At 40.3% G+C, this 26,799-nt stretch overlaps 2 protein-coding genes across 5 annotated transcripts in view; one reads left to right on the top strand and one right to left on the bottom strand.

Annotated features, from left to right (window-relative positions):
- Positions 1-270: 270 nt before the first annotated feature.
- Positions 271-16,182, top strand: THBS1 (thrombospondin 1). The gene is made up of 22 exons (XM_048307795.1): positions 271-450; positions 614-708; positions 1,448-2,025; positions 2,511-2,586; positions 2,834-3,030; positions 3,205-3,330; positions 4,854-4,947; positions 5,298-5,471; positions 5,850-6,026; positions 6,348-6,521; positions 6,696-6,823; positions 6,941-7,093; positions 7,563-7,781; positions 8,286-8,393; positions 8,779-8,938; positions 9,323-9,441; positions 11,084-11,318; positions 11,700-11,927; positions 12,129-12,400; positions 12,861-12,958; positions 13,068-13,207; positions 13,846-16,182. Exons 1-22 carry the CDS (start codon positions 272-274, stop codon positions 13,851-13,853), a joined length of 3,738 nt encoding a protein of 1,245 aa, XP_048163752.1. The 5' UTR covers position 271; the 3' UTR covers positions 13,854-16,182.
- A 6,289-nt stretch (positions 16,183-22,471) lies between these two features.
- FSIP1 (fibrous sheath interacting protein 1) overlaps positions 22,472-26,799 on the bottom strand; it is a 71,790-nt gene continuing 67,462 nt past the window's right edge. For 2 of the 4 annotated variants that reach the window (XM_048307943.1, XM_048307944.1), the window contains exon 12: positions 23,022-26,707. In XM_048307943.1, coding sequence (XP_048163900.1) covers positions 26,132-26,707 — 576 coding nt within the window. In that variant the 3' untranslated portion in view covers positions 23,022-26,131. Of the gene's footprint in view, positions 22,778-23,021; positions 26,708-26,799 lie in introns of those variants that run through there. The other 2 variants (XM_048307946.1, XM_048307945.1) reach the window with 2 other exon arrangements.

Below are 26,799 nucleotides of genomic sequence, written 5' to 3' on the forward strand. Positions count from 1 at the left end.
GCCGCGGCTCCCGCTGCCGGCGGGGAAGGCGATGGGAGCCGAGCGGCGCGCGGGGCCGCGGCGCGGGCGGGAGGCCCCGAGGGCCCAGCGCCCCCTCGCGGCACGGCCGGGCGGGAGCGGCTCCGCGTCCGCCCGCTCCCCCGGCCCGCGGGGCGCGCCCGCCCCCGCCCCCCGGCCCCTGCGGAAAGTTGTCCCTGGCCCCGGAGCCACCCGGCTCCCGCCTCCCGCTTCCTGCCCCGCCGCCGCCGATTGGCCCGCCGTGCGCCCAGGAATGCGAGCCATCCCTTTAAAGCCGCGCGCGGCGGCCGGCGCCCGCAGTGTCCCGGCAGCGCCGCCACAGCTGCATCCAGCTGCTCGCCGTTCCGCGCCGGGACAGTCGGGACCGCCCGTGGATATTGGTCGCCGGTACCCGGAGGCCGGCGCTGACCGCCCGGATCGCTCTTCCCGCAGGTAAGTGCTGAAGCGGCTTCCGCTGCGCTCGCTGTCCCGTCCGAGGGCGGCCGGGGACACCTGCGCCGTCCCCGCTGCGCAGCCTCCCTGCCTGCGGGAGTCTCGCTGGCGCCGGTCGTGGGTGCGACGGCAGCGCGGTGACCTTCCTCGTATGTGTCCCCAGACTGATTCAGAGACAGACCTTTGCCATGGGACCGGCGACTGCTCTCTGCCTCCTTCTCCTCGTGCTCGGCGGCTCAGAGACCAAGCGCACTGCAGGTAAGACCAGCTCTGTGCTGATACCCGGGGCAATCAAGGAAGGGGGGAACAAAAATAAAACACTTTGGTGCCTGTGTAGGCAGATGAAGATGTGCTCGGTGGTAAAGAGCTCCAAAGCTTTCAATGAACAAAAACGTTTTAACCTGAGCATCAGCTAGGTGGGAACAGGAAACTTTTCTCCGGTGTGGAATTTGTGTAACCTTCAGAAACAGGAGTGCAGAGTCTCCAGCACTTGAGTGTGTAGCTTGTCTACCTCTGCACTGAGCAGAGGAAAGGAGGAACATGATGTAGGAACTGACTGAAGAAGGAATGGTGTAGTAGGCTGCCATCTTGGTGCCATAGAGAAGCTGGTACTGTGCTGCTGTCACTCAGTTGGATTAAGCAAACTCACTTTGCCATGTCCTAGCATAGGAATATTGCAGTCTGGGCTTTGCTATCTATTTCTGCGCTGCTAGAGTGTAATGAGGTGCCAGAATGGCTGCTACCTTTGTGTGTCAGCGGGTACCTGGCACTCCTGTGCCGACTGGCTCCTGTACAAGAATGCACATGTACTGCTGCACAGCAGCTCCTGGTGGGACTGCCGCACCATCGGAGCTACTGTCTGTGCCCTGATGCGAGGCACTGTGCCTCGCACGATGTGCACCAGGAACCAAAATGTTAAGCAATCCTGGGAGATAAGCACCTACTCAGCCTCTTCTTGTCCTTTTCTCATGATGCTTGTCCTGATCTCTCTCTGCAGAGTCCAGGAGTGATGATAACAGTGTCTTCGATCTCTTTGAACTCATTGGCTTCATGCGGAAGGGAGCTGGGCGCCGGGCCCCCGGGGTGTACCTGGTGAAGGGACCAGAATCCTCCAGCCCTGCTTACCGCATTGAAGATGCCAGTCGCATCCCTGCTGTCCCTGACTCAAAGTTCCAAGACTTATTAGATGCCATCCATGCTGAGAAGGGCTTCATTCTCCTGGCCACTCTTCGGCAAGCCAAGAAAAGCAGAGGCACACTGCTCTCCGTGGAACAGAAAGATGGCTCTGGTCATGTCTTCAGTCTAGTGTCAAATGGCAAGGCAGGCTCCCTGGACCTGAGCCTTTCTGGTGATGGCAAGCAGCAGTTAGTGTCAGTAGAGGATGTCTTGCTAGCTACAGGACACTGGAAGAATATCACCCTGTTTGTGCAGGAGGACCGAGCTCAGCTCTATGTGGGGTGTGAGAAAATGGAGAATGCTGAACTGGACATCCCTATCCAGAACATCTTCACTAGGGACCTGGCCAGCAGTGCCAGGCTCCGTATTGCCAAAGGGGGAGTCAATGACAACTTCCAGGTAAGACTTTCACTTATGTTTTTGCCTAGAATTGTCAGTCATCTGCTTTGAAGGTGCATTAGCTACTCAACAAGCCTAAAGAGCGACAAAAACCTCTAAATCTACTAAACTTTACTAATGGAGTTTGAAGGGTAAAGCATTAGATTTTCAGGGATGGTACTTTCTGCAGCAGTAAGAAGGCACTGAAGCTTCCAGACAGGTAGTTGCAGCTTCATTGCTCAGCTTCTTATATGAGGTTCAGAAATCCATGGTTCAGAAATCTCCTTCCTGCCTGGAGAGCTGCCAAGTCCTTATGCTCAAGGATAAGACTGTTAGGAAGCGGGGCTCTTTTTTTATTAAGGAGAATAGAGCAATGTGTTTCACTTTCCCGTCTGTCTGTCATGAAATTACTCTGTAATATCTTACATGACCTTCAGTCTCTCCATGTAAGTGGTTCTTTCTGTTGTAGTTGCTGCAAGTAGCTGTAATTCTTCCTCTGTCCACAGGGTCTGCTGCAGAATGTGCGGTTTGTCTTTGGAACAACTCTGGAAACTATCCTGCGGAACAAAGGCTGCTCCAGCTGTAAGTTTACAATCTTCTGCATCCAGTGACCTATTAAAAATAAGATTTCTCATTACGTTAGAAAGACAAGTTGAAACAGAAGTCAGAAGTATGCTGACATGCAAATCCACGTTGCATAAGAAATAAGATTATATTTCTGCAGGCACCCTAATGAATTGGGTGGCAGCTGTTTAGCAGGTGTTAGCCTGGAATGATTAATGCATGTGGTATAAAATGCATTTACTTTATGTCTGGTTATTTCTCTTAGCCACTAGTGCAATCATTACTTTGGACAACCCCATCAATGGTTCCAGCCCAGCTATCCGCACTAACTACATTGGCCATAAAACAAAGGACATCCAAGCAGTCTGTGGATTTTCCTGTGATGAACTAACAAATATGTTTGTGGAACTGCAAGGGCTGCGGTCCATGGTCACAACACTTCAAGACAGAGTTCGCAAAGTGGTGAGTGTTGGTTATAACTTCGTGGTACCTTTCATTAGCTAGCACTTAGTGAATTAATTATAACCTGAGTTTTGAGAGCTTGTGTAAACAGCAATAAATTCACTTTGACTTTTGTGGAAAAGGGTATTTCCGTATTAGATTGTAAATATCTTCTTTTTGCTTCTCACCCCCAAGACTGAAGAAAATGAAATCATTGCCAAAGTAGTCCAGATCACTCCTGGGGCATGCATTCATAATGGAATCTTGCACAAAAATAAAGAGGAGTGGACTATTGACAGCTGCACTGAATGTACTTGCCAGGTAAGATTCCTCACATTCACAAATCACCCGAATATAAATTCATAAGTTGGAATTAACAGATATTTCTAAACAGCATTGTTTGTTAGATTGAATCATACACAGAACTGGGCATACTAGAGAAGCCATAGAGTTACTCAGTTTATTTCATTCTACTAGATCTCTGGTATGTGGGCAGCTTCCATACCTTGTCTCAACAGCTGTATTCTAGAAAATTATACGAAACATCACTGTGATATACCTATTAACACTTGTAGTTCCTTAATTTGGGGAATGCCTGTATTCTTTACATAAGTCCATCAGTAAACTAAAACTCAGCATCAATAGAACAAACATATAGTACTATCAGCTTTGCTAGATTGACCTTCTGTCCTCACTGAACCTCCTGCTGACCTAGTAGGAGAAGACATTCTGGTACTCGGTAGAGGCTCTTAAACTTGTGGTGTTCTTCTTTCCCTAGGAAATGCTTGTAGGTGTGTCCTGTTAGCTTTTACAGATTATATGGAACAGCAATCCCTTTCGGATTTCAGTTTAGCTGTTTAAATCCCTGGATCACCTGGCAAGATACTTATGTTTTGTGTTTCACTTCTGCTGCCTGTTGTAAATATACACAAAACATACAGTTTCAGGGTTTCTTTAAACTATTTGCTTGTTCCATTTAAGTATACTTTAGCAAAAGCATTTTGCGGTACCAGTCTACCAAAGAGTGGGTTAACTCTAAGCATGCCACTCTCTAGAAACTAAAAGCTGAGTATTTCTGTATGTGCAATACAAGGCAACTCAAATTCTGCATCTGCTTCTTTAGCTCTCTACATCTTTTGTCTTGTACTCAGCAAATGATACTTTGACTTCTGCATTCGCCTCGTTCCTACCATCCTTCTTACTCAATGTTAGCTGTAATTGCCTTAATCTAGTAATTTGCTTGGTGAGATTAAAATAGTAATCATGAGAGCATTCTTCTGACCAAGCTGCTACCTTCAAGAAGCAAAACTACAGACTGCCCTTTAGATCTTACTGAGATTGGAGGTGGGTGTTCTTACCCTGCCTGTTTGGCTTACAGATCAAAAACCTCTAAGTATAAGTTGTAGATTTCATGGCTCTTGAGCAGAGTCCACTAAACTCATTTTATCTTTACCATATAATCATCTTAAATCCATATTAACTGAAAAGAAAGTTGACTTCTCATTGTTTCATTTCTTTGAAATCTGACCTTATACTTTGAGTATCACATAATAGTCATTTACTCTAGCCAGCATCTGCTAGCTACTCTTGATAAAACTTCACCAGAACCAAAATATTTCTGCTTTTGACTAAAAAGTAATGGGTGAGAATGGAAACGAGATGAAGTTTGACTGAAAATACCTGTGACTACCCCTTGGGTTGTATAAGCTCTAAATACAAGGGTCTCTGCTTTAGATATGCTATTGAATCTTAAAGTTCTGCAGAAAATGTCTCTATTATTTACCCAGACTCCAGACATTGTTTATATTCCACTTGGTAACTGTAATTCTCACAACTCTTTATAGAACTCTGCCACCATATGCCGGAAAGTGTCCTGTCCTCTCATGCCTTGTTCCAATGCCACCGTGCCTGATGGCGAGTGCTGCCCTCGGTGCTGGCGTAAGTACTGAATATTTTCACAGTTCTATAGCAGTTGGCCACATCTAACTAGACACATGCTGCTCTGCAATATACCAGAACTGGATATCCAAGGGAAACCTTGCACTACTGAAGTAAGGTTAATCTGATGCCTCTTTGAGGCTAATCACTTACATGATACATGTTCAAATATTTTCTACAATATGCAATATACTGACGTGTTTGAGTTCATGGCCTTTATCTCATACAAGAAAGGAAGATGCATGTGGCCTCTGAGGACAGTTGTGTCCTTTTCGCTGAGAGAGGGGTGGGAGAAAAGCTATGGAAAAGCATGTACCTGGAGTCTTATTCAGAACTGTATCCCTCTGCAGCTAGCGACTATGCAGATGATGGATGGTCTCCTTGGTCTGAGTGGACCTCATGTTCTGTGACCTGTGGTAACGGGATTCAGCAGAGAGGGCGTTCCTGTGACAGTCTCAATAACCGCTGTGAAGGCTCCTCTGTACAGACTCGGACTTGCCACCTTCAAGAGTGTGATAAGAGATGTAAGTACTTAATCTGGTCATGCTGGTAGTAAAACAGAGGCTGCATTTATTGGCTAAATGTTGAAAGCAAAGATTACCATGTAGCTCTGTCACTGGCATGGATCCATGGCTTCTAGCTTTTTAAGGACTTGTATTAATCAGGTAGAGAGGAGCAGAGAGTTAATGCAGTAAACAGGCATGTTTGGGCACTGCTCCCAGGACAAAATTTGATGCCAGTTTAAGTATGAAATCTCTCTAGTTGCAAAACTTGATCTGTGACAGTGAGGAGGCTATCCATTACACATGGAGTCTTTGGTACAGTCCTGGTACTGGCTATGTCCTAGGTGCTGTACAGCTGAAGTCTTCAGAAACTATGAATAACAGAAATCTCTCTTGTAGTTAAACAGGATGGTGGCTGGAGTCACTGGTCCCCATGGTCATCATGTTCTGTCACTTGTGGCACGGGCATCATCACTAGAATTCGTCTCTGCAACTCTCCAGTACCACAGCTGAATGGCAAACCTTGTGAGGGTGAAGCAAGAGAAAACAAAGCCTGTCAGAAAGATCCTTGCCCAAGTAAGTGTGTTGTGGTGGTAACTAGTAGTTGGTAAATAATGGTGAACTTCCTGAGTAGTTACTAAATAAACTTGTTCTAGTAGTATTCTCTCTTTAAACTTAGAGGTGGGCTACGTAAAACCTCACAAGTTAGTTTCAGATGAAACTATTTTTATGCCTCTTCTTTATGCCTCTTTAATCGAGTCCATTAATTCTGTGATTTATGTCAGAACAATGCCCAAAGTGCTCTCACTACAAAAGTAACAGTCCTTAGTCAGGTAGAAACTTGTTGTAGCACTGAATTTAAAGCTATACATGTCTTCCAACTTCTTCTCCCTTTAGTTAATGGCAATTGGGGACCATGGTCTCCATGGGATGCTTGCACAGTGACATGTGGAGGAGGACTTCAGAAACGTAGCCGTCTCTGCAATAATCCCGAGCCTCAGTATGGTGGGAAGACTTGCGTAGGTGAAGCGAGAGGGACTCAGGTCTGCAACAAACAGGACTGTCCGATTGGTGAGCACCCATTTTCCCATAAACATCTGAAGGTTGTTGACAATCTTGAAAATACCAATGTAAAGTCTGTAAACCTCAAGGGCTAGAATTTTAAACCATGATATCAGCCAAATACAGTACTGTAGCAGCATGGTAAGCATCCTTTATCGTAACACTTTCTCACTTGTTTCACAGATGGGTGTCTGTCTAATCCCTGCTTTGCGGGGGCTACATGTACCAGCGCCCCTGATGGTTCCTGGAAGTGTGGTGCCTGTCCTGCTGGCTACCATGGTGATGGTATTCACTGCCAAGATATTGATGAGGTAAGAAGACTATAGTTTGCTCCTTGAAAGGGAATGAAAGAAAACAGGAAGGGAGAATGGAATCACTGTTTTATAATGCTAACTGTTGTTCTCCTTTATCTCAAACAATTCTTTCAGTGCAAAGAGGTTCCTGATGCCTGCTTTGTCTTCAATGGAGTGCACAGGTGTGAGAATACTGAACCTGGGTACAACTGTCTGCCTTGTCCACCACGTTTCACTGGAACACAGCCCTTTGGCCACAGTGTTGAGGATGCCATGAGTAACAAACAGGTATTGTCAATTTGAGAATTGTCCTGGGTTACAAAATCTCACAAAGTTTCTAAAAAACAGAAAACACCTATGTGTTTTAGGCAAAAAGGACTTGGAGCATTTAATAAAACACCATCTTCTGTGAGAAGAAGCATTAACCAATTTCTTTTGGAGATCAAAATGAGTTTTAAATATCAGCCACGGAGGATTCAGAGTTTACACATAATTTTAGGAGTAAATCAGTATTCACTAATGATACAACAGTATGTGCCTCAGCGATATCTTAGTGCTTGGTTCCGTTTGATAATATAGAAGGTTTGAACAAGAAAAATAATTAGTGCAAAGACTGGTACTGGAGTTGAGGACTGGAAGAAAGCCATGTATGAAGCTTCTTTTTTTCCTGATTGATTGGGATTTTTTGAATCTCTGGGGAAAAAGCGAGGGATAAAAAAATGTTTTCAGTGGGTTTAATTTCTGTGTGATCTTCTAGGTCTGCAAGCCACGTAACCCATGCACAGATGGAACACATGACTGCAACAAGAATGCCAAATGCAATTACCTTGGCCACTTCAGTGACCCCATGTATCGCTGTGAATGTAAACCAGGCTATGCTGGCAATGGTATAATCTGTGGAGAAGACACTGACTTAGATGGATGGCCAAATGAGAACCTGGTTTGTGTTGCCAATGCCACTTACCACTGTAAAAAAGTAAGTTTATCCTCTTTTACCATCTATCATTATAACAGCCTAAGCTATTAAAATATTCTCTCTGCAAATAACCTTCTAGAGATAGAGGAGGTTTAGGGATACTCTTGTCAAGGCATTGCTAGGAGGATCTTGCTGTTGCTGTATTGCTTTATATATTCCTGTGATATGGGAAAAAATTAAGCCAGATCATTGTAGATGTTCTGGGAAGATTCTAGTTTAGGCCATACCTGTATCAGCTTTGCTCTGACAGATAGCTGTCTCCAGGGGAAGAAAAGCAGGGTAAGATTCTCAAAAGCACACCAGCCTTTATTTTAAAAATTATTTAACTGTGGCTTTCTGAGACTTATTACTGTAATGACTAGATTAAATGGAGAGAATTACAGTAAGGCAACTCCTGCCTGGTTGAGGTGTTATGATTTTGCCTAATGATTAGATTTTACCTGCTCAAATCCATATTGTAATCATACCAGAACTGAACACCTCTGTGTACTTCCTCCTTTCTAGGATAACTGCCCTAATCTGCCTAACTCAGGGCAGGAAGACTATGATAAGGATGGGATTGGTGATGCCTGTGACAATGATGATGATGATGATGGCATTCCTGATGACCGGGTAAGAAAACAGAAAAGATTAGCCTTTGAGTATGTGGCTTTCCCATTCCCCTTCCTAAAGCTGGGGTCTAGCTTCTAACCTTAATCTTAAAAGAGGACCATAGGAAATTGCTGGCACTGACAGCTATCCTGGAAACCTTAGATATGCATAACTATGCAGACAAACCTTCTGCAGCTGTTTAAACTTGGGAAGTGAGTTTTCCTTTTTCAATCAGCCATTCATACACTCATGCCAGCAACAGGGTGTTTTGAGATAGTAGCATTTGAGTTTTAACTATTTCCCCACCTTTCATTTCTTCTTTCATATAGCAGTACAAGCACAAGCAGAATCTTGTTAGAGCTTTAATTTGACTCTTTTTAAAACTTGACTTTTCTTGCTTTTGCAGGACAACTGTCCATTCATCTACAACCCACAGCAGTATGACTACGACAGGGATGATGTTGGTGACCGCTGCGACAACTGTCCCTACAATCACAACCCTGATCAAACTGACACTGACAACAATGGAGAAGGAGATGCATGTGCAATAGATATTGATGGAGATGGTAGGTGGCCTCTAATCATTCCTTTATATGGTCTTCTAATCAGCCATTAATCCAATGTAATTCTGATTTCGTACCAAAATTTCATCCCTGAACACACAGAAGTTCTCTTGTGGTGGTTTCAGGACATGAAGGTTACTGAAGGAACAGTTAGGGCTAATGGAAATTCCCTTTGGAATATATACACTTTGCCACAGTTCAGCTCTAGCTCCACTCTCACAAGGCAGTAGGAGCAGAAGTGTGTGGCAGAGCTGTTGATGAGTCATCATTCAAGGCTTTTAAATGCTGCTCAAAATGCTTTAAAAAATGTATCAAGAAGTGTGTGGTGGCTTTATCCAGTCCTTTGCAGAATTTAGATGTCTGACTTTCATTCATGAACTTTTACAGGGGTGCTTAATGAAAGGGACAACTGCCAGTATGTCTACAATGTAGACCAGAGGGATACAGACTTGGATGGTGTTGGAGATCAGTGTGATAACTGTCCACTGGAACACAACCCTGACCAGGTAAGGGATTTGAATTGTGTAAGTAGAGGACTGGTGGGCTAAAAAATGTAGTATGTTGTGTGTTGTAGAAAATATTTGAACAAGTTACACCTGAAATTTGACTTGTCACAAATCATTCTTACTACTTTCCCAAATGGTGCCTTTATCCAATAACATGCTCTCAGAGTTTGAACAGCTGGTAGGTATTTTCTGAAAAGTAGCTGTAGTGAAGATCTGTGAGACTACTTGTTTCCTAAACATTTCTTAGGTTTGTCAGTTGTGGTGATCCTCACAGTGAGAATATTAAATACTTTGGGAATATTGTGTAAAATCTGGGTAGTGGAACAACACAAAGTCATTCTTTAAACTTTGTCCCTAAGCTTGAAGCCAACTGCATTTCAGAAGATAACGTCTACTTCCAGTAAGTGGAAGGCAGCACAAGTTGCTTTTCCCTAAGAAAAAGGCATATTCTGACACTTCTAAAATTCATCTGCATAAAAATCTAGGGGGATCCAGACTCTCAGACAACTTACTGATTCAAAAATCGAAGGCAGAAGTAGATAAAGCCTGTGACATCCTGTCAGTTAAAAGACTGTAAGTTTAATAGCTTCAGGGACATATCTGGAATGTTTGAAGGGTTAGAAAAGCTGTTGCAAATCAGTGGAATGTAGTGTAGTGTAGTGTGGCCATGTAGCCTAAAAGCAGTGTTACTTGAAGGGTTTAAACAGATAATACAAAATTTCTTAGTCATTGTCACTTGCTTTACTATTTCCCCACTTGAGGGAGGGAATCACCTGAAGATTCTTTGAGGCAGCTTCTTTCAGGAAGATCTTTCTCTTATGACTTTGAAATCTTAATATAAGACTCTAATGGCTTTCCAAACACTATCCCAATCAAGTTCTAGAAGTGGAGATACTAGATTTCAAGTACCAGAGTTAGTAGCTAATCCAACAGTGTATGGTATGCCTTGTGTCTGCACCAGGGTCATCCACCTGTGTTAACAAGACTACCAGACTCAACATGAGGCAGTCTCAGGGATGATGGAATTGTTTGTCTTAGTTCAGCAGCTGATTAAGCAAATGACTGGCTAAAATCTGTGATCAGCAAGTGCCCTAGTTAGTTAATGCAGTCTGTGACCACTATGGGAACCATTGTCTTGACTGATGAATCAAGGGGCATGAAGAGCATTAGAGGCTTTTATGATAGAGAAGGTTATGCTGTGGTGTAGAAGCTGTAACACCAAGAGTTGATAGACTGTTTTAATGTTAGTCTCTACTGATAGGTACAGAGTAGTCCAACCCTGATTTGGCCCTTGAAACCCCCTTGCTGCCAGGGAAGGTAGGACATAAAGTACCCTGTTTCCAATATGGTAGATTAGTGACAGAAGAGGCATGTGGCAAAGGCACAAGATAGCTGATGATCACACTGCTTTCTGATGCTGTGGATTCAAACTGAACCCACAACAAAACTAAAGTAGCATAAAACCAGTTAGCACAGGCAGTTTTAAGTGTGTGTTAATCAACTCACTATATCCATCTTAGCTCTTGATAAAGCAAGCAGAAATCCCAATTAATTCTACATATTAAGACTCCTATTTCAGAGACTCCTATCTTAGCCTTCTTTGGGTGGCTTTTTAAAATGTTATATTTTTCTCCTCTGATAGGAAGACAGTGATTCTGATCGCATAGGTGATCAGTGTGACAACAACCAGGACATAGATGAAGATGGCCATCAAAATAACCTTGATAACTGCCCCTATGTGCCCAATGCCAATCAAGCTGACCATGATAAGGATGGAAAAGGTGATGCCTGTGACCATGATGATGACAATGATGGTATCCCTGATGACAAAGATAACTGCAGATTGGTTGCCAACCCAGATCAAGCTGATTCTGATGGTAAGATAGCCAGTATCATAATAACATTTTAAGAGTATCTTCCAATAGTTTTATGCTATTTTTTTTCACACTATTTAATGTTGGACAAAACTAAGTAACAAAAAACCCGAATGTCTTTACCAGAAAAAAACTGAATGTTGTTACAGTGCTTCTCAGGGTAAAGACTGATGTAAAAATGACCACATATCCAACTTTCTCCTAAGTCACTATCAGGCTGGAGTGAAGGGGCATTTATACAGTAGCTGTTGTGGCTTCTGTCATGTGTCTGCCAAGTACCTGGGCAGTCAGAGATCTGCAATTCAGACTTCAACTCTCAAGCTGTAAGGCTCAGAAGCAAACAATGGTGGTGACATAATGGTAAAATTACTTTTTATTCTACAGGTGATGGACGTGGAGATGCTTGCAAAGATGATTTTGACCAAGACAGTGTGCCAGACATTGATGATATCTGCCCTGAAAATGTGGAAATTAGTGAGACTGATTTCCGAAGATTTCAGATGATTCCCCTGGATCCCAAGGGAACATCCCAAAATGATCCAAACTGGGTTGTTCGTCACCAGGGTAAAGAACTGGTTCAGACAGTCAACTGTGACCCTGGCCTTGCAGTCGGTAAGGGGAAAAATTTAATAGGCACTGTTGTTTGGGGTTGTTTGAGTTTTTTGTTTGTTGGGAGGGAGGGGCAGGGGGTTGCTTGGTTGTTTTTTTTAGTTAGGGTGGGGAAGAGGAAGAGAACCTGAGAAAATATTAAGGAGTTTTTTAAGAATTGCAAAAATGTAGCACCTAAAACTTTATCCTTTAATCTCCCCATAGGTTTTGATGAATTCAATGCCGTGGACTTCAGTGGTACCTTCTTTATCAATACAGAAAGGGATGATGATTATGCTGGCTTTGTATTTGGCTACCAATCTAGCAGTCGTTTCTATGTTGTCATGTGGAAGCAGATCACCCAGTCTTACTGGGACTCCACACCAACCAAAGCTCAAGGATATTCAGGTCTCTCCATCAAAGTTGTGAATTCCACCACTGGTCCAGGAGAACACCTTCGTAATGCTCTGTGGCACACAGGAAACACTCCTGGCCAGGTAAGAGTGGCCACACAGAAGAGTGCTTACTACATGCTGAAGTACTCTTAACATGATAACATGAGTACTCCAGTGTAATAACATACTCTTCTGAGTAAGGCAGGCTGTTCTTCCAGCAACTTAGACACTTAGAGGGGGCTCACACATGCTGATCATGTAGGCTTCTTGGCAAAGACCAATAACTGTAATTTTTCCTAATCATGCAAAATACTGTAAACAATTAACAGGATTGCTTGCTGCAGACAGGCTTTCCAGCAGTAGTGAATCAATTGTTTCTGTAACTGTGCTGTAGCTTCCAATTTACATTTTTAAAAGTAAATTTAAATGCAGTTGATTTCAAAAGATCCTATTACAGAGCCTAATTACTTACTTGCAGCCTTTAAAAGTAAGGCACCTTCATGTCAAAATAACTGCTGTGTTATCTCTGGCCTTTGGTTAATAAAAAAATATTCTGTTGTAGGTGAGAACTTTGTGGCATGATCCTCGTCACATAGGCTGGAAAGACTTCACTGCATACAGATGGCGACTTAGCCATAGACCAAAGACTGGCTACATCAGGTGAGCATCATCCTTCTATCTGAAGTAAATGTCACAGGGAAAATGGATGTCTGTGAAGATTAACCTCATAGGACCTTGTCAAAGATGGCTGAGCTGTTGTCTCTTGTAGGGTTGTAATGTATGAAGGGAAGAAAATCATGGCAGACTCAGGACCAATCTATGATAAAACCTATGCTGGTGGTCGGCTAGGATTATTTGTCTTCTCTCAAGAAATGGTGTTCTTCTCAGACCTTAAATATGAATGCAGAGGTAAGGATGACATTGCATTTAAGAGATCCTATGTAAGTGAATTGGTTCAAGAAAGCTCCAGATGTAAGAGCCAAGAGGGAAAGTTTGGCTGTGATCTTTCATGGTTCAGTCTCAAACAAGTTCTGCAGGCAGAAACAGGACACCTTCTCAATAAATTCTTCACAGTCAAAAATTTAAATGTATAAAATCTAAGTATATTTCTATTGTGTTATTTCAAAGTATCAGGAATCCATTGAGTTCCAGAAATTAAATACATCTTGAATCTCCTTTAAAGTGCTGACTAGAATGAATGAAAACATCTGACAAAATCTAAGGCAGAAATGCAAAATACTGACTTTAGTAAGTAAAAAACTGATTTGCTTAAAAGTAAGCAAAGTAGAAGGTTGTCCATATATTGCAGTCTTGAAGTTCAGTGGAGGTAAGCGTGTACAAGTAGTTCCAGCTGTCCTAGTCTTCTGAAATTGTGACTTCATTATGTAATGGTTACATAGATTAGATTCTGAAGTCTAGCTTAAGGAAGTACCTAAATGAAAGTACACTTTCAGTTTTCTTTACAAATGTCCCTAGGCATTAATGACTTGGACATAATCATGCATAATACACAGAAATATTTAAATACATCTTTTCTTTTTTCACAGATCCATAATCACAAGGTTGTTGGATTCAGAGACAATTTAAAAATGCTGGTAATTGCACCTTCTGAAACATTTAGCCTTACAAATCCTGGGACCATTATATTATTCCTTCCTTTCTTCTTTCTGCGTAAGTGTGGACTCAAAACACATGACCTGCCTCAAGAGAATGCTTTTGAGAGAATGAAAGTGAGAACATACTTGGTATCTGACCTCTGCTGAAGTGGAAGGAAACAAACATGTCTTGCAAATGAGAATTGTTGTCACTGAACAAGCACTCTTCTTTCAGTAGGAAAGATATTTGTTTGCTGTTTATCACAGTGCAGTGTCACTGCCTCTCTAACTGGAGGTCCCATGGAGTAGCATTTTGTAAAAAGAACATCTTTGGATGTGCTGTGGACTACTTAAACTGAAGACCTTGTGTGGGGAAAAGGGGTTTGGGTGGGAGGGGGAACTCTAGGTCTTTCTTTTTCCTTAATGGGGTAGAGAATTTTTTTTTAAGGGAGGCTGTGCTACTTTGGTTTACATCCATTTAACTTGGAGAAATTATTGTTTTCTATGTCATACCTTTCAGATGAAAACATAGCCTTACTCTGTTTGTGGTAAGCTAGATCAGCTGCTGTATACAGGACAAAACAGATATCCTAAAACTGATTTCTGTCATGGGAGGCGGGAAAGAGGATAAAAACTGGTACACTGGATCACACCAGCTTTGGGAGAACTGGGATTTACAATTAGATTCTGTTTTTTCCTGATTTAGATGCAGGTCTTGCTTATCTTTAAATGTGTTCTTTCAGCTATGGTGCCAGAAAGCACCACCATCTCAGCTGGTCCTTCAGGAGACCAGCACATGCTTCACTTTTTATGGTTAAAGAGGCACAAAAATAATGTAATGAAAACATTCCTTTTCTACATGCCATAGATGTTTTAAACCCCTCGCTTCTTTAGAGGGGAGGAAAAGGGGCCTGTAGATAAAATTGTAAAATATTTATTTTTGCCTATTCTTGATGTTATAAGGACTGAGGGATTATTGATTAAAACAAGAAATGCGTCAAGACTATCCACCTAATCATTGTTACAAGTCTTCATGACTGTAAGATTGTAAATACAGATTATTTATTATCTCTGTTCTATACTGAAACTAGAGAGGGTTTAGTTGAGAAAAAAAATCTTGTCTGGAGCAGGTAGTGGTGATGTATTTGTTACAAAGAGCAGTTTTCCCATAAAGGCTTTGAGGCGCAAGGAAAAGTGAGGGTGTGGACAATGGGATGTTTGTTTTTCTCAGTCTGAGCTCAATGTTGGCTTTTCCTTTCTTTGTGCAAGGCACTTGGTAGCCTGGCAGGCAACTGTTCTGCAGTGCTAAAATTCAAGTCTCTTTAGATGGTAGCAGTTTCTGTCCCATCCATTGCACTAGAGGTGAGGGAATGCCATTCACCATCTTATCTCTAGTGCTGGGAAATGTCTGTGATGCTTTACCACTGGTCAGTGGGCCTAACCCAGAGCCAGGATAGCTGCCCTGAGGAGACTGCAGCGAGAAGCACAAGGACAGCCCTCAATAACCATTTAACGGGCTCTTTGGGCCACTGCACGCTGAGTGTTGTAACTAGTGATGTGCAGCTACTAAAGAAGGAATTCATTACAGACTAGACAATTTCAGGAGCTCCTTGCAAAAGAGGGAGAGGCCTCGATGTACATTAAAAGACTGTTTTCCCCAACAGAAGGGGCAGCATCCTTATACCTATAATATTGCCTTGTCTTTTCAAAAAACGAAAAGAAATGAACATGGTGAAAGTTTTACGTACAAATATTACCTCATTGTTGTGTGACTGAGAAAAACCTTTGGAGTAAGCAGAGTTCAAATCTCTAACAAACTTTAAAGCTACTGTAGTACTAAAAAGTTAATGCTGTACATAGTCAAAATTTCTTTGCAGAAAATGTATTCCCAGTAAGGAAATGGCATTGGAAAAAAGAAAAGTCAAATACAATTTCTAATGTTGTATTATATTTTTTCCTGTCATCTTGTATACCATTGCTTATATTTTTATAAATTATTTTTCTCATTGCCATTGTAATAGTTAATCACATAATTGTGTAGATAGGCTATTTAAATAATTTATCATGAAATGCTACCTGTAGAGTTAGTATTTCTATTTTTATAAAAAGTTTGCACACTGAAGATTTTTTTGCTTCCCTCCTCCCGATGTTTTTGCTAGCATAATTTTCTAAGACCATGCTTTTTTTGTAAACATTTTTAACCATTTTTCCATTCTAAAGTTTTGTAAGTTGTACAATAAAGCTTCTTACATACAAAGAACAATAAACCACCAAGGACATTTATATTTATACCTTTGTGCTCTGGTTTTATTAATGTTTTGTAATACATCTCTGGATCACTGATGTGTTATTTGTGTCAAATTTGGCTTCAGTGCAAGATTTTCTCTGTACTTTTTACATTACAACTACACTGAGGGGGTGCACCTGAGCTGTTACGCTACATTAACAGCTGGTCCGCCTGAAGGCACTGCTGCAGTTACACAGCACGGGCAGCTGGCGCATTTGGTTCTGAAGGCTTCACACGAAGACTCCTAAGCTGTGCTGCCCTTGATGCAGCCACAAGGCAAAACAGTTTTTGAGAGACTGCAATCATCCCCAGCCAGGCCAGCCCTTTCACATGAAAAGAGGCAGCATATTGGCTCTTTGCAGGGGCAGGTGCATTAGACTCTCCAGACTGAAACTGCTAGTGTGATCAAAGAGCTCATGCCAGGGCACTCAATCAACTTCTAGAACCTGCTGCTAAAATGAAGAACAGTTAAGACTGGTTCCTTGATATTTACTTGCAGCAGCAGCTTGTCCTGTGTACCCCTTAGCAAAGGCAGATGCTAGATACCTACCTGAGAAGTGTAGTTAGGGGGTCCTGCAGTTACAGAAAATTACTCTTTACATCTCCTTTTCCTGCGGATGAAGAGTCCTGCTCAAAGTCATTACACTTTTGAGGGCAGTCCTGTATATTTAATTTTTTCCCTGAGAGCAAGGAGAGCAAAGAACTCCTGGCCTGTTAAAAGGGGCCAGGAATTTCTGCCCTCATCAGTTACAAGCTTGTCTGCTTGACTTCTCTGCAATGAGAGGGGATAGTGGGAGTGCACTGTCAGTGTAACCCATCTGATCTTATCTGGGCCTGCAATATCATATGTCCTGCACTTTTGGTCTCTAACTCTCTTCAGGCCTCCCAAGGACACTGAGAAGACTGAGAACTACAAAAAACAAGGACAGTTCTAAACTGGAGAAATCTCTTCATTTACTTGCAGGAAAAAGGATATAACCTTTAAGCCAAGCAGTTTTCTGAACATATATCTGTATCTGAACATATCTATACATGGATATATGTAAGTTTAACCAAAAGTTTGAAACAGAGAACTGCTGCTGCTGCTGGGGAAGATAGCCTTGGCAGCCCATTCCAGTGATCTTGTCTGAGCCATGCCAAACTTTCATGCTAACTTATCACATGCATTTATGTAGCTTTTCTTGCCATTAGAACAAAAAAGGCAAGCCATATGCTTTGTGTTAACTCATAGCTTAACTAAGTCCCCCCTCTTTTTGCGTGGTGGGTGTGCATACAGTAGGACACAAGAAGGAGTTATAGTCGAGGTAAGTTAGCCCTTGTCCAAAGAAACAACTACTTAAGAACAACTAAACAGCAAGGACATGGAAGATGGCCACACTACACAGGGCAGAGAAGCCTATGGGAAATTGGCTGTTCCCAACTCCCTGAAGGCTCATCGGTGGAACACGTAGGTGTACCAACCAATGCATGCCACTTCTAGTGTTACTTGGTATGGGCCAACTATTTTTGCATAAGTAATATTTTAATTTCATGCTACTGTAGAGAACACAATGTTTTTCTTCCACAACACGCTCTTCTCAGAGCCCATGCTAATGCAGCACCTTAAGTTTTAAAGTGGTCATCTGCATCAAACCTATATTCAACAGGTGTAGTAGTTTAACCTGTAGGTATTCATAAGCTATGGAGATAAAGACTGAGATAAGTGTAGAAAGATCTGCATCTTAATGACAACAGTGCATTTTTTACTGATATTGGCATGATTTTTGCAGGGAAGTCCACAATAATTAGTAGATTTTCAATAAATTAGTTTTGGAAAGATTGTTGAGATTGCAGAAGTAAGCATCTTAAAGTATCCACAAGGCGAGTTCTAGTTCTTATTTCTCATCTTTTCAAAACAGAAAACACAGGTGCATAAAGTTGTACAGATATTTAACTGCATGAAGCAGAGTAATGACAAGAGGAAGAGAATTCATTTAAAAAAGTGTTTGGCAAGCAGAAGTCTTAAAAATAAAATCTTCCACAGGAAATCCATAAAATTAGAGAAGTATCATAGAGAAACTTGGATTTTCAAATTTAAACAAATCCCAGGAAGCCCAGATACCATTTGTCTTTCATTTTTCAACTGCTTTCAAAGTCAAGAACTGCTAGCCTAGGCAAAACATACAGGGCTAAACTGAGGGCTGCTTAGACTCTGGGTCCATCTCCCTTGATGACTCTGCTCACAAAACACATATGGAGAGACCATTTTAGTGTTATTGTAAAATTAGGGTAGAATGCCTCTGGCAATGCCCTTCCCACCAAAACTATGCATACCAAATACACAAAGCAAACAATAAGAAAACAATGGCACAGATCAGTATTTCCACAAGAAAACAGCAGATTTTTAAGGGAAAAAAGTTCTAAATACAGAATACCTGCCTATAAAGCAAAATTGTTCATGCACTTTAGCACTCCACAAGTTACTACATGCTCCAGAATATTCTAGTTTACTGGATTTTTTTTTTTTTAAGCATAAGAGATAAGGTATTGCAGATTCAGCTGCAAGCAGTGAACTATTTCACATAGACATAAATGACAGGGAGCCTTTTATTCTAACTACTGCATTTGGATTCTAGCCAATCCCTCAATGAAACGTATAATTGGATAAATGTAGGTTATGGCATTAGTAGTATTCAAGCACCTCTATTCTATTTGAAAAGGAAACAGTTTTTCTGACCTTTAAATCTCACTACAAATAAAGGAGCAATTATTTCTCAATAAGAGCAGCTGTTGAAAATTAAATTAAATTGAAGAAAAAATCAGTTATTATTTTTCCTTGCTTTCATAAACCCTCCTTACTTGTCAGCTTCCTGAGGGTCTGCCAAACCACCTTGTCTTCTGTGTCTATCCTTCACACTGTGAGATTCCCAGAGGTGAGGCTCGCTCTTCATAAGTGGGGGAGGAAACACTCTTGGAAGTGTAAACTCTGGCAAATTTTGCATGTAAAAAGCAAGAGAGGGGGGACCTTTTTCAGAGCTGTGCTTAGAAAGCCTTTTTAAGAAGCATAACAAAAAGATGCATTCTCATATCATTTGCTGAAATTTTATCTAGCAAGTAGGGGGTTTAATAAAATATAATAATTCTTGTAGTTACTGAAATCACAGAAATTGTGCTGCAAACAACTGTCTCTCACTTATCCGTCCCTGACATGGAGGTAAAAAGGCACCCTTTCCAGCACATGAATTTACTGGCATACCTTTTCACATTTCTAGACTAGTTGTTGTTACTCTGATGACATGTTTAAGCAGCCCTTTCCTCTCTGATCTATGCAGCAGATGATTTTTGCACAGCCTGTTTTCACTCTGTGCTCAGCATGCCCACTGGCTCTGCAGGAGTTCTGCTTGGGAAGTGAGAAGGAAAGCATGCACTACAGATCCACTAAGCAGATACCAGCCCACGTCTCTCTTGGAAAAAGGCATTAGGCTGAGAATTTTTGTGGGGTGTTTTCCTATTTTTTTTTTTTAATGATGAAACTGAAAGTTTTTTCACCCCTTGGTAGAACTACTTTAATTTAAACTTGAATTCTGAACATACAAGAATGATTTCACTCATTTTATTGTCATCTAGGTTCAAGAAACTTTTTAACTTTTTTTTTAAATCAGGATATTTAGTTTGTCACTTCTCTTTGAAATTAAAGTCCCTTAACCACTCTAAGTCTGCACAGTAACAGTAAAGCTGGAGTGAACTTCTCACACTATTACATTATACTGAAATCAATGCTGTAGCCCTTTAAAATATCCCCCTCAAGTTCTATATTTTCTATATTACATATTCGATACACATAATTCATATATATATATACACACACATAATGTTTATGAAAATGATTGAATCACCTTAATTTTCCACTTTCAGAAGAAAACAATATGCAGTTTGTCATTTAAACGGGCAAACCATGGTGGGATCAAAATATACCCACTGGAGAAAACCAGTATCAACAGCTGAGCACTGGCCACCACGAACACCAGCACTGTATGTTTATCACTGAGGGGTCTCAGTGACAAAGACAGAATGGTTTGGTCACATACTGCTCAGCAATTAGATGCAAGCACACCAGAAATTTTTCTTCATGGCTATGTTGCTTTCACCAATATTAAATTTTTGTTACAAGGCATCTATCTGTGCTGAAAAACAATTGTGTGAAAAAAGGTAAGGAGAACAAACAGCATAAATTTACATGCACACGTGAAACTTCTTGTCCCTCAAACATTTCAAAGCCCAAAAGTCAGAAGGATAACTTTAAAAATCAGTCTCCTGTGCTCTGCTATGTTTTGGATTAAAGGAGCTAGAAAGGACAGTAAAGAAGCTTTTGACAAATACAACTTATGCTGAATGAAGGTATGTTATTTCAGAAAACCTGTTTCCAAATCCCAAGTTAGGCTGCAAAAGAAAATTTATTTAAATATCTTAATCATCACTGCTGCATCACTCCCTGAGGAGAAGCTGCCACATTCCAGTGCAGCTGGAATTCAAGTGGCGGGCCCCAGTGGAGGGGTTATTGCAGGTCACAACACAGAGTCACTGGAAAAACAAAGAAAAACCCATGAATCCTCCTGGGCTCAACTTTCTTTTTACACTGGTATTGGTGATGTTTCAGCAAATGACCTTGTCACTATATTTTATATAATATCTCTGTTATTGTCCACCTTTTACCAGTACTTTATTTTTCCAAATAATTTATTTCCTACAGCTTTACTTAATACTGAAAATACAAAAAGAAAGGAAGGCTTGAATTGATATTTCACCTGCAACATCAAGCAAGAAATAAAATATTCCCAAACAACCTGTTGTTTAATATAATACAGTAGAAGCTAAGCACAGATAAATATTAGGCCACTAATTTTTTACACTTTCTGAGCTTTGGGTACTGACCCAACAAACCTCTGGAATAGCAAGCCATGAGCGCTGTGTCCCTGTGGCTACAACTGGTGCAGGGTCCTCAGCACTTCCCAAGGCTAAAAGTTAAGTTACAGACCTCCTGTTGGAATATAGCCTTCAAGTCAATAGCCATTCAAACTTACCTGCTTCTCCCTGAAATGCCAGATGTGAATAAAAAGATGTATGGCTTCAGGAATGTTGTAAGTCTTTGTTAGCAACAGCAACCCTTCCTTGAGGGTGCTAGGAAAAGATTTTCTATAGCTGCGAGTTTCAAGATAAGAAAATAAACCAAGAAAATAAGAATTATATAGTATTTTTCTTAATGTTCTCTAGATATTATACATATAATCTTTAAGCACAATTTAGGTTACTTTAAAAACTGCCCAAGCACTTGGAACACTGCTTTTGAGAAGATCTCTATAAAACACAACCTCCATGTGAAAATAACTGGACTGTGGCAAGATTACAGCCAGCAGACAGTCCTAAACGAATATCATACAGGCACAGAAAACACTCTTGAAAACACTTGCCAGTATTGCTTTAATTATGTTTAAAATAGCAAAATTATGACACCGGTTTAGTATTTTTAAGATAAGAAACATATCTAGGTGAGATTTGAAAAGTTCCTTGAAATGTGCTTTAAGCAATCCTATGCAGAACATCCACTATCAAAAGGTTTGTTACTGCTGTTGAAGAACAAGTAAAAATATCAGAAAGTAAAAAAAAGAAATAGCAATAGCTTATTTGAAATATAATGTCCCATTCAGGTTTTTACCTAAAAGCAAGTAGATTCTATTCTGATCTCTTTTATATCCACACAATTACAACTTTACCAGGAGTGTGCAACCACTTCTACAGGCAACTCTGTAAATTAGACTAAAATCTGGGCCAATATGTGCATTAATTTAAGTGTTCATATTAGATCAAGTAAACCCTATGCAGTAACAGCCCATGTATAGTTAATATTCTATCCATACATCTTTTCTTGATGAATTTTAAATGACTGTAGGTATAGGATCTGAGAAATAATTTGTCCTTTTTGTTCAAGTCACAGGAGAGCTTGTCCATGGGATAAATCTGCTGAATCTCCTTTGCTAGAGTATCTATCCCCACTTAAAAAAACTTAAAAAAAAAAACCATGTTTTTTTAATAATGTCTTCTTATTCTGACATTGCAGCACATGAAATGGAAAACTGACCATCAGCTGAATAAATAAGGCGAAAGTCAGGAAAAAATACTAGTTAAAGACTAGACAATCAAAAACCTGTAATGAATTGTTACTATTATCTCGAACCCAAACCAGCTGCATTACCCTCCCCCTCCCCCCCATTACTATAAGGTTACACAATCCAGTAGCTGCTGCTGGGGCAAACTTCTGAATGCCTCCACCTTTACTCTCACCAAGCCTTCACCAGGGGCTGCCATCCTTCCTCATTTAATTACATTTCTTAACTAGAAGATATGAATGTTTGCTGTGTGGTTACCCTTTTCCCAGACAAGAATCAGGCAGACCTGAGCAGACTAGTGCTGATGTTCTGATCCAGCAGAGGACTTGTGCAAGTTGAGCCTTCAACCAAACCAGGGGTCCAGCCAACAGACAGCCCTGGGGCAAAAAACTGGGTATTTGGATGTTTCATTGAGTCAGGACTCTGAGTCAGACAGGCTACAAGCTCCAGCAAACTGTAGTGAGATAACAGAAGACATGTTTTAGCTAACTTTATGCAAAAACTAGACTCTGTGTGTGTGGAAAGAAAATTATTTCACACCCTCTCTAATAAAGCCCCATCAGTACATACTAAACAATTCAAGTTTGGTTGGTTTTTTGCATTATTTTTTCACAAAGAATGACATGCATGTCTTATCAGACACACAGCTACATAATATCTGTGTACATTTCTTTATTAGGCAGAACATCCCCAGGAAATTTAATGAAATGCAATAGTTTATTTTGAAATCTGCAACAATATAAGATGACATGAATAATTATCTCTAAATAAAAAAGCAGCTCATGGAACATTTTCAATTATGGTAATTTTTTCCCTTCAGGTTGCTTGATATGGTACTGTATCAGTGTAGTATCACTGATTGAGGTTTAGCTACACTTTCAGAAAAACAGTTGTGCAGAAAAGCATATAGCTGCTCTCCCCTCAAATTTCAATGTTCATATGATCTGAAAAAAAGAAAAGAAAAAGGTGCTGAACTGCCGTAAGCGCAACATTACTGGCAAGAGGAAAACGTAACAACGGTTTGTGATACAACTTCTACTTACAACTTAATATAGCCCCCAAAATAGAGCTGGAAATAATTCTTTATTGGCTCATACAACTATGAGAAATAACAGCCTTTTCGTGTCTGCATGTGGGTAAGTCTGGAGTCTGTTAACCTCAGGAAACAACATCTATATCTACATATATAAGAGCTAGATATAGATTAGTGCTTCTTTCAAGAAACAGGCATTACTTATCTTTGAAGGCACATGAGAGTTTCCTTCATATATATATATATTCATATATCTATATGTATATGCATTATGTTAATAATTATGCTTTTCTTAGAATATATAGAATTTAATGTATTACAGTAAATCTATATCACAGACTACAGTACCATAAGGAATGCAAAACTGAAATTGTGCTAAACCAGTTTCACACAATTTTATTTGCTTAACCAGCACTACACAAAACTTAAACCATATCTAAGTGGGCAAGAAAATCAAACTACTTACAGAAGCTAATGCAGACGTGTTTAAATGTCCTTTAGAATTAAGACCATAACAAAACTCAAGTATGTGAATATCTCTTAAAAATGAAAACAATATCTGGCACTTCTCATACCTTCATCTGAAGACGTATTTGCCTTAAACTGGATTGCACTGAGATCTCCATTTCTCAATACAATTAGCACATTTAATCGTGTCTGAACTAACAAGCAAATTATCTACAGAATACGTTAAGCAAGTTTACAAATTTGATAAATAACACACCATTTGGCCTATGTCCAGGACTAATTGCTTCAGACAGAACTGAGTCACCTTTGTAGAAAACAAATTAATTAGCTTCTTAGTAAAAAATGAAAAAAAAAAAAAAATCAGGGACTGAAAATTCAGAATACTTCCCCCCTCAAAAAACGAATTCATAAGCAAAAGGATCATAAAATCAAGATGCTTATTAAACATACAGATTTGAGTTCTACATGATTAAATATTACTCAGTCACTCCTGCAAAGAGATAATCTAATTACCCCATTACATTACTCTGACACATATGATTTTGACTCAAAGATATTTAAATTATTATGTGATAAATGTTAACACATTTACCTTACAGACTTCTACAATGAGATGTCCCATATGGAAATTTACTTAATAGTGAAAATCTCCTTCCTCTCTTGTGCAATAAAACTACCTCACAGTGACTATATCTACAGTTACCAGCTCACTTCACTACCCAGTGGTCACAGTGCATGGTGTTTCCCTCAATTTAACACATTCCATCTTAAAACACACTCACAATGGGAGGTGGTAGTTGGGGCTGAGTCACACATGGCTCTGATCACGCTACATCTGTTCAGACTAAAGGAGAACTTTAACTCAAGTGAAGGCAGCAAGTTACTGAGTTTTTCTCGCTGTTGGTTGCCAAAGAAGCCTGGTCATGTAGTATGCAATCATGTTACTCCTGCATGAGATCAAGTTGCCCCTGGCAGAGGTGGTTCTCTGTGGTGTTCCCCATGACCACCACTGCCACCCTGCTCTCCTCTGGGCAGAGCACTCTCTACCCTTGCTCTGCTCTTCTGATGCCCGCATCTACATGAAGAGCAAAACCAGCCTGTAAAGGTAGCTGATAAGTAACCTACTGGAAAAAAAAAGCACCAAAACCACCCAACCTTTTCTACATGTACTATTTCTATTTTCTTCATGTAGAAGCTATGGCCTAAATCTCCTAAGGGACAAATAGTTCAGGTAAGTATGGATATACACTTTGTCTGGCAGTGTAAAAACAGCAGTAACATGACTTCCTGCTTTCTGACAGGTGGAATCGCTTTGAAAAAATATTAACATTCCCTTCACTGTAGAAAGATTAAATACAATCAAAGAAAGTGTTGTGATCGTAATACAAAATTATAACATAGCAGAGGAATATTAGAATCTTCATCTAAATTACTAATGTATGTGAAGAAAACAGTTTCTCTAAATCCAGAACAGATTTCCAGTATAACAAAGATCAATCTTGACAAGCATAGCAAAATGTATTGATTTCTAGTAAGATTAGACTGTAATCACAAACTTCATACTGTCACAACTTTTACGTAAAAAAATGAAAGGTTTACCTGCGTAAGATCTGGCTTATTTGAACAGTTGGCTTTCCAGGAAGAGAACTAGGCTAAAAATCTAAATATAGATTTAGATTACAATATCACTATGTAATTATATGTAAGTAAAGGAAAGAAAAACAAGAGACATTTCCACAATCTTTTTATCATACCAGACAGAGAGAAATTTAATTTTTTGCTGGTTAAAGTCTATTTTTTCTTTTATCAAACTAAAAGTAATTTATAGAAATTGTTCAGTATTATTAATCTTGGTATCTTATGTGTGTAAATTTGAACTCCCTAAAAGCAGTTTATTATCTTTAATATAGCTATGTTTGTTTCTATACTGCAGAGTTTACCTTATTAAAAACTCCCATGAAACACCTGGATTTTCATGTGAATTTTTGTACCAGCTACTGGGAGAATATTTGCTCTCCACAGAACAGTGACCATGACTTTCTACTACCAAAAAGATAATCCATATGTATTTTCAACACTGTTTTCCAGTTGACAGAATTAATCAACATCAGTGATACATTTCATAAAACTCCTAGTCAATTATTTCAGGGTAAGAATTTTAATAAACATTCTGTTATTTTGTGTGTATTATTTTTGGCAGTTTTATGTTTTCTAAAAGAACATTCTCGCCCCACCGTAATAATCAGTGTGTATTGGTGCATACCTTTGGTGAGAACCTGCTTAGGTTTTTTCAATTTCATCAAAAGCCTATTCTAAAGGGTTGTTAAGAGTCTCACCTCCTTTGGTTTGCAGTGGTATGCTGAGAATGTCAGCCTCTGTGGATGGCTCATTGTTCATGCTGATGCAATATAATGGTTCACCCAAGAAAGAGGGTTTCTTCAATCTTTTTGTGTTGAGTGCTCTTGACATAAAGTAACCTTCAGTAATACTCTTATCTTCCATCTTCTGTAAAACTTCTAGGTCATCAGGTTCCTCTGTCTGGGCCAGTGAATCCTTTGATAAGTGACTACCAGCCAATGCTTTGCTGATATAGTAGCCAGGGATTTTGCTCTCTGCATTAACACATAAGCTTTTGTCTTCGAGTCCAGCCTCTTCCTGAGCCATTAACATCCCTACAATATGGTCTTCAACTAACATTTTGGAAAGACTAGATGTGGAGTGAAGAGTGGAGTCTTGACTTGTGTAACAAGGGGGACTTAATCCAAAAGAAAGAGATTCCTGAGACTGTGGCATGGTAACGTTACTTATTGTTCTCTGAGGCTGCATACATTCTTCCAGAAGGGTCTTAAGCTGCTCTTCAGAGAGGCTCGTTTGTTCTTCAGTCTGAAAAAAAAGGCGAGAATTTCTTCTGTCAAGATATAATTAATGACAAGCAGCGCCATAAAACAGCTTGAGAGATACACTGGCAGAATCCA

Source organism: Corvus hawaiiensis, chromosome 6, assembly GCF_020740725.1.
Source record: "Corvus hawaiiensis isolate bCorHaw1 chromosome 6, bCorHaw1.pri.cur, whole genome shotgun sequence".
NCBI classification, from domain to species: domain Eukaryota; kingdom Metazoa; phylum Chordata; class Aves; order Passeriformes; family Corvidae; genus Corvus; species Corvus hawaiiensis.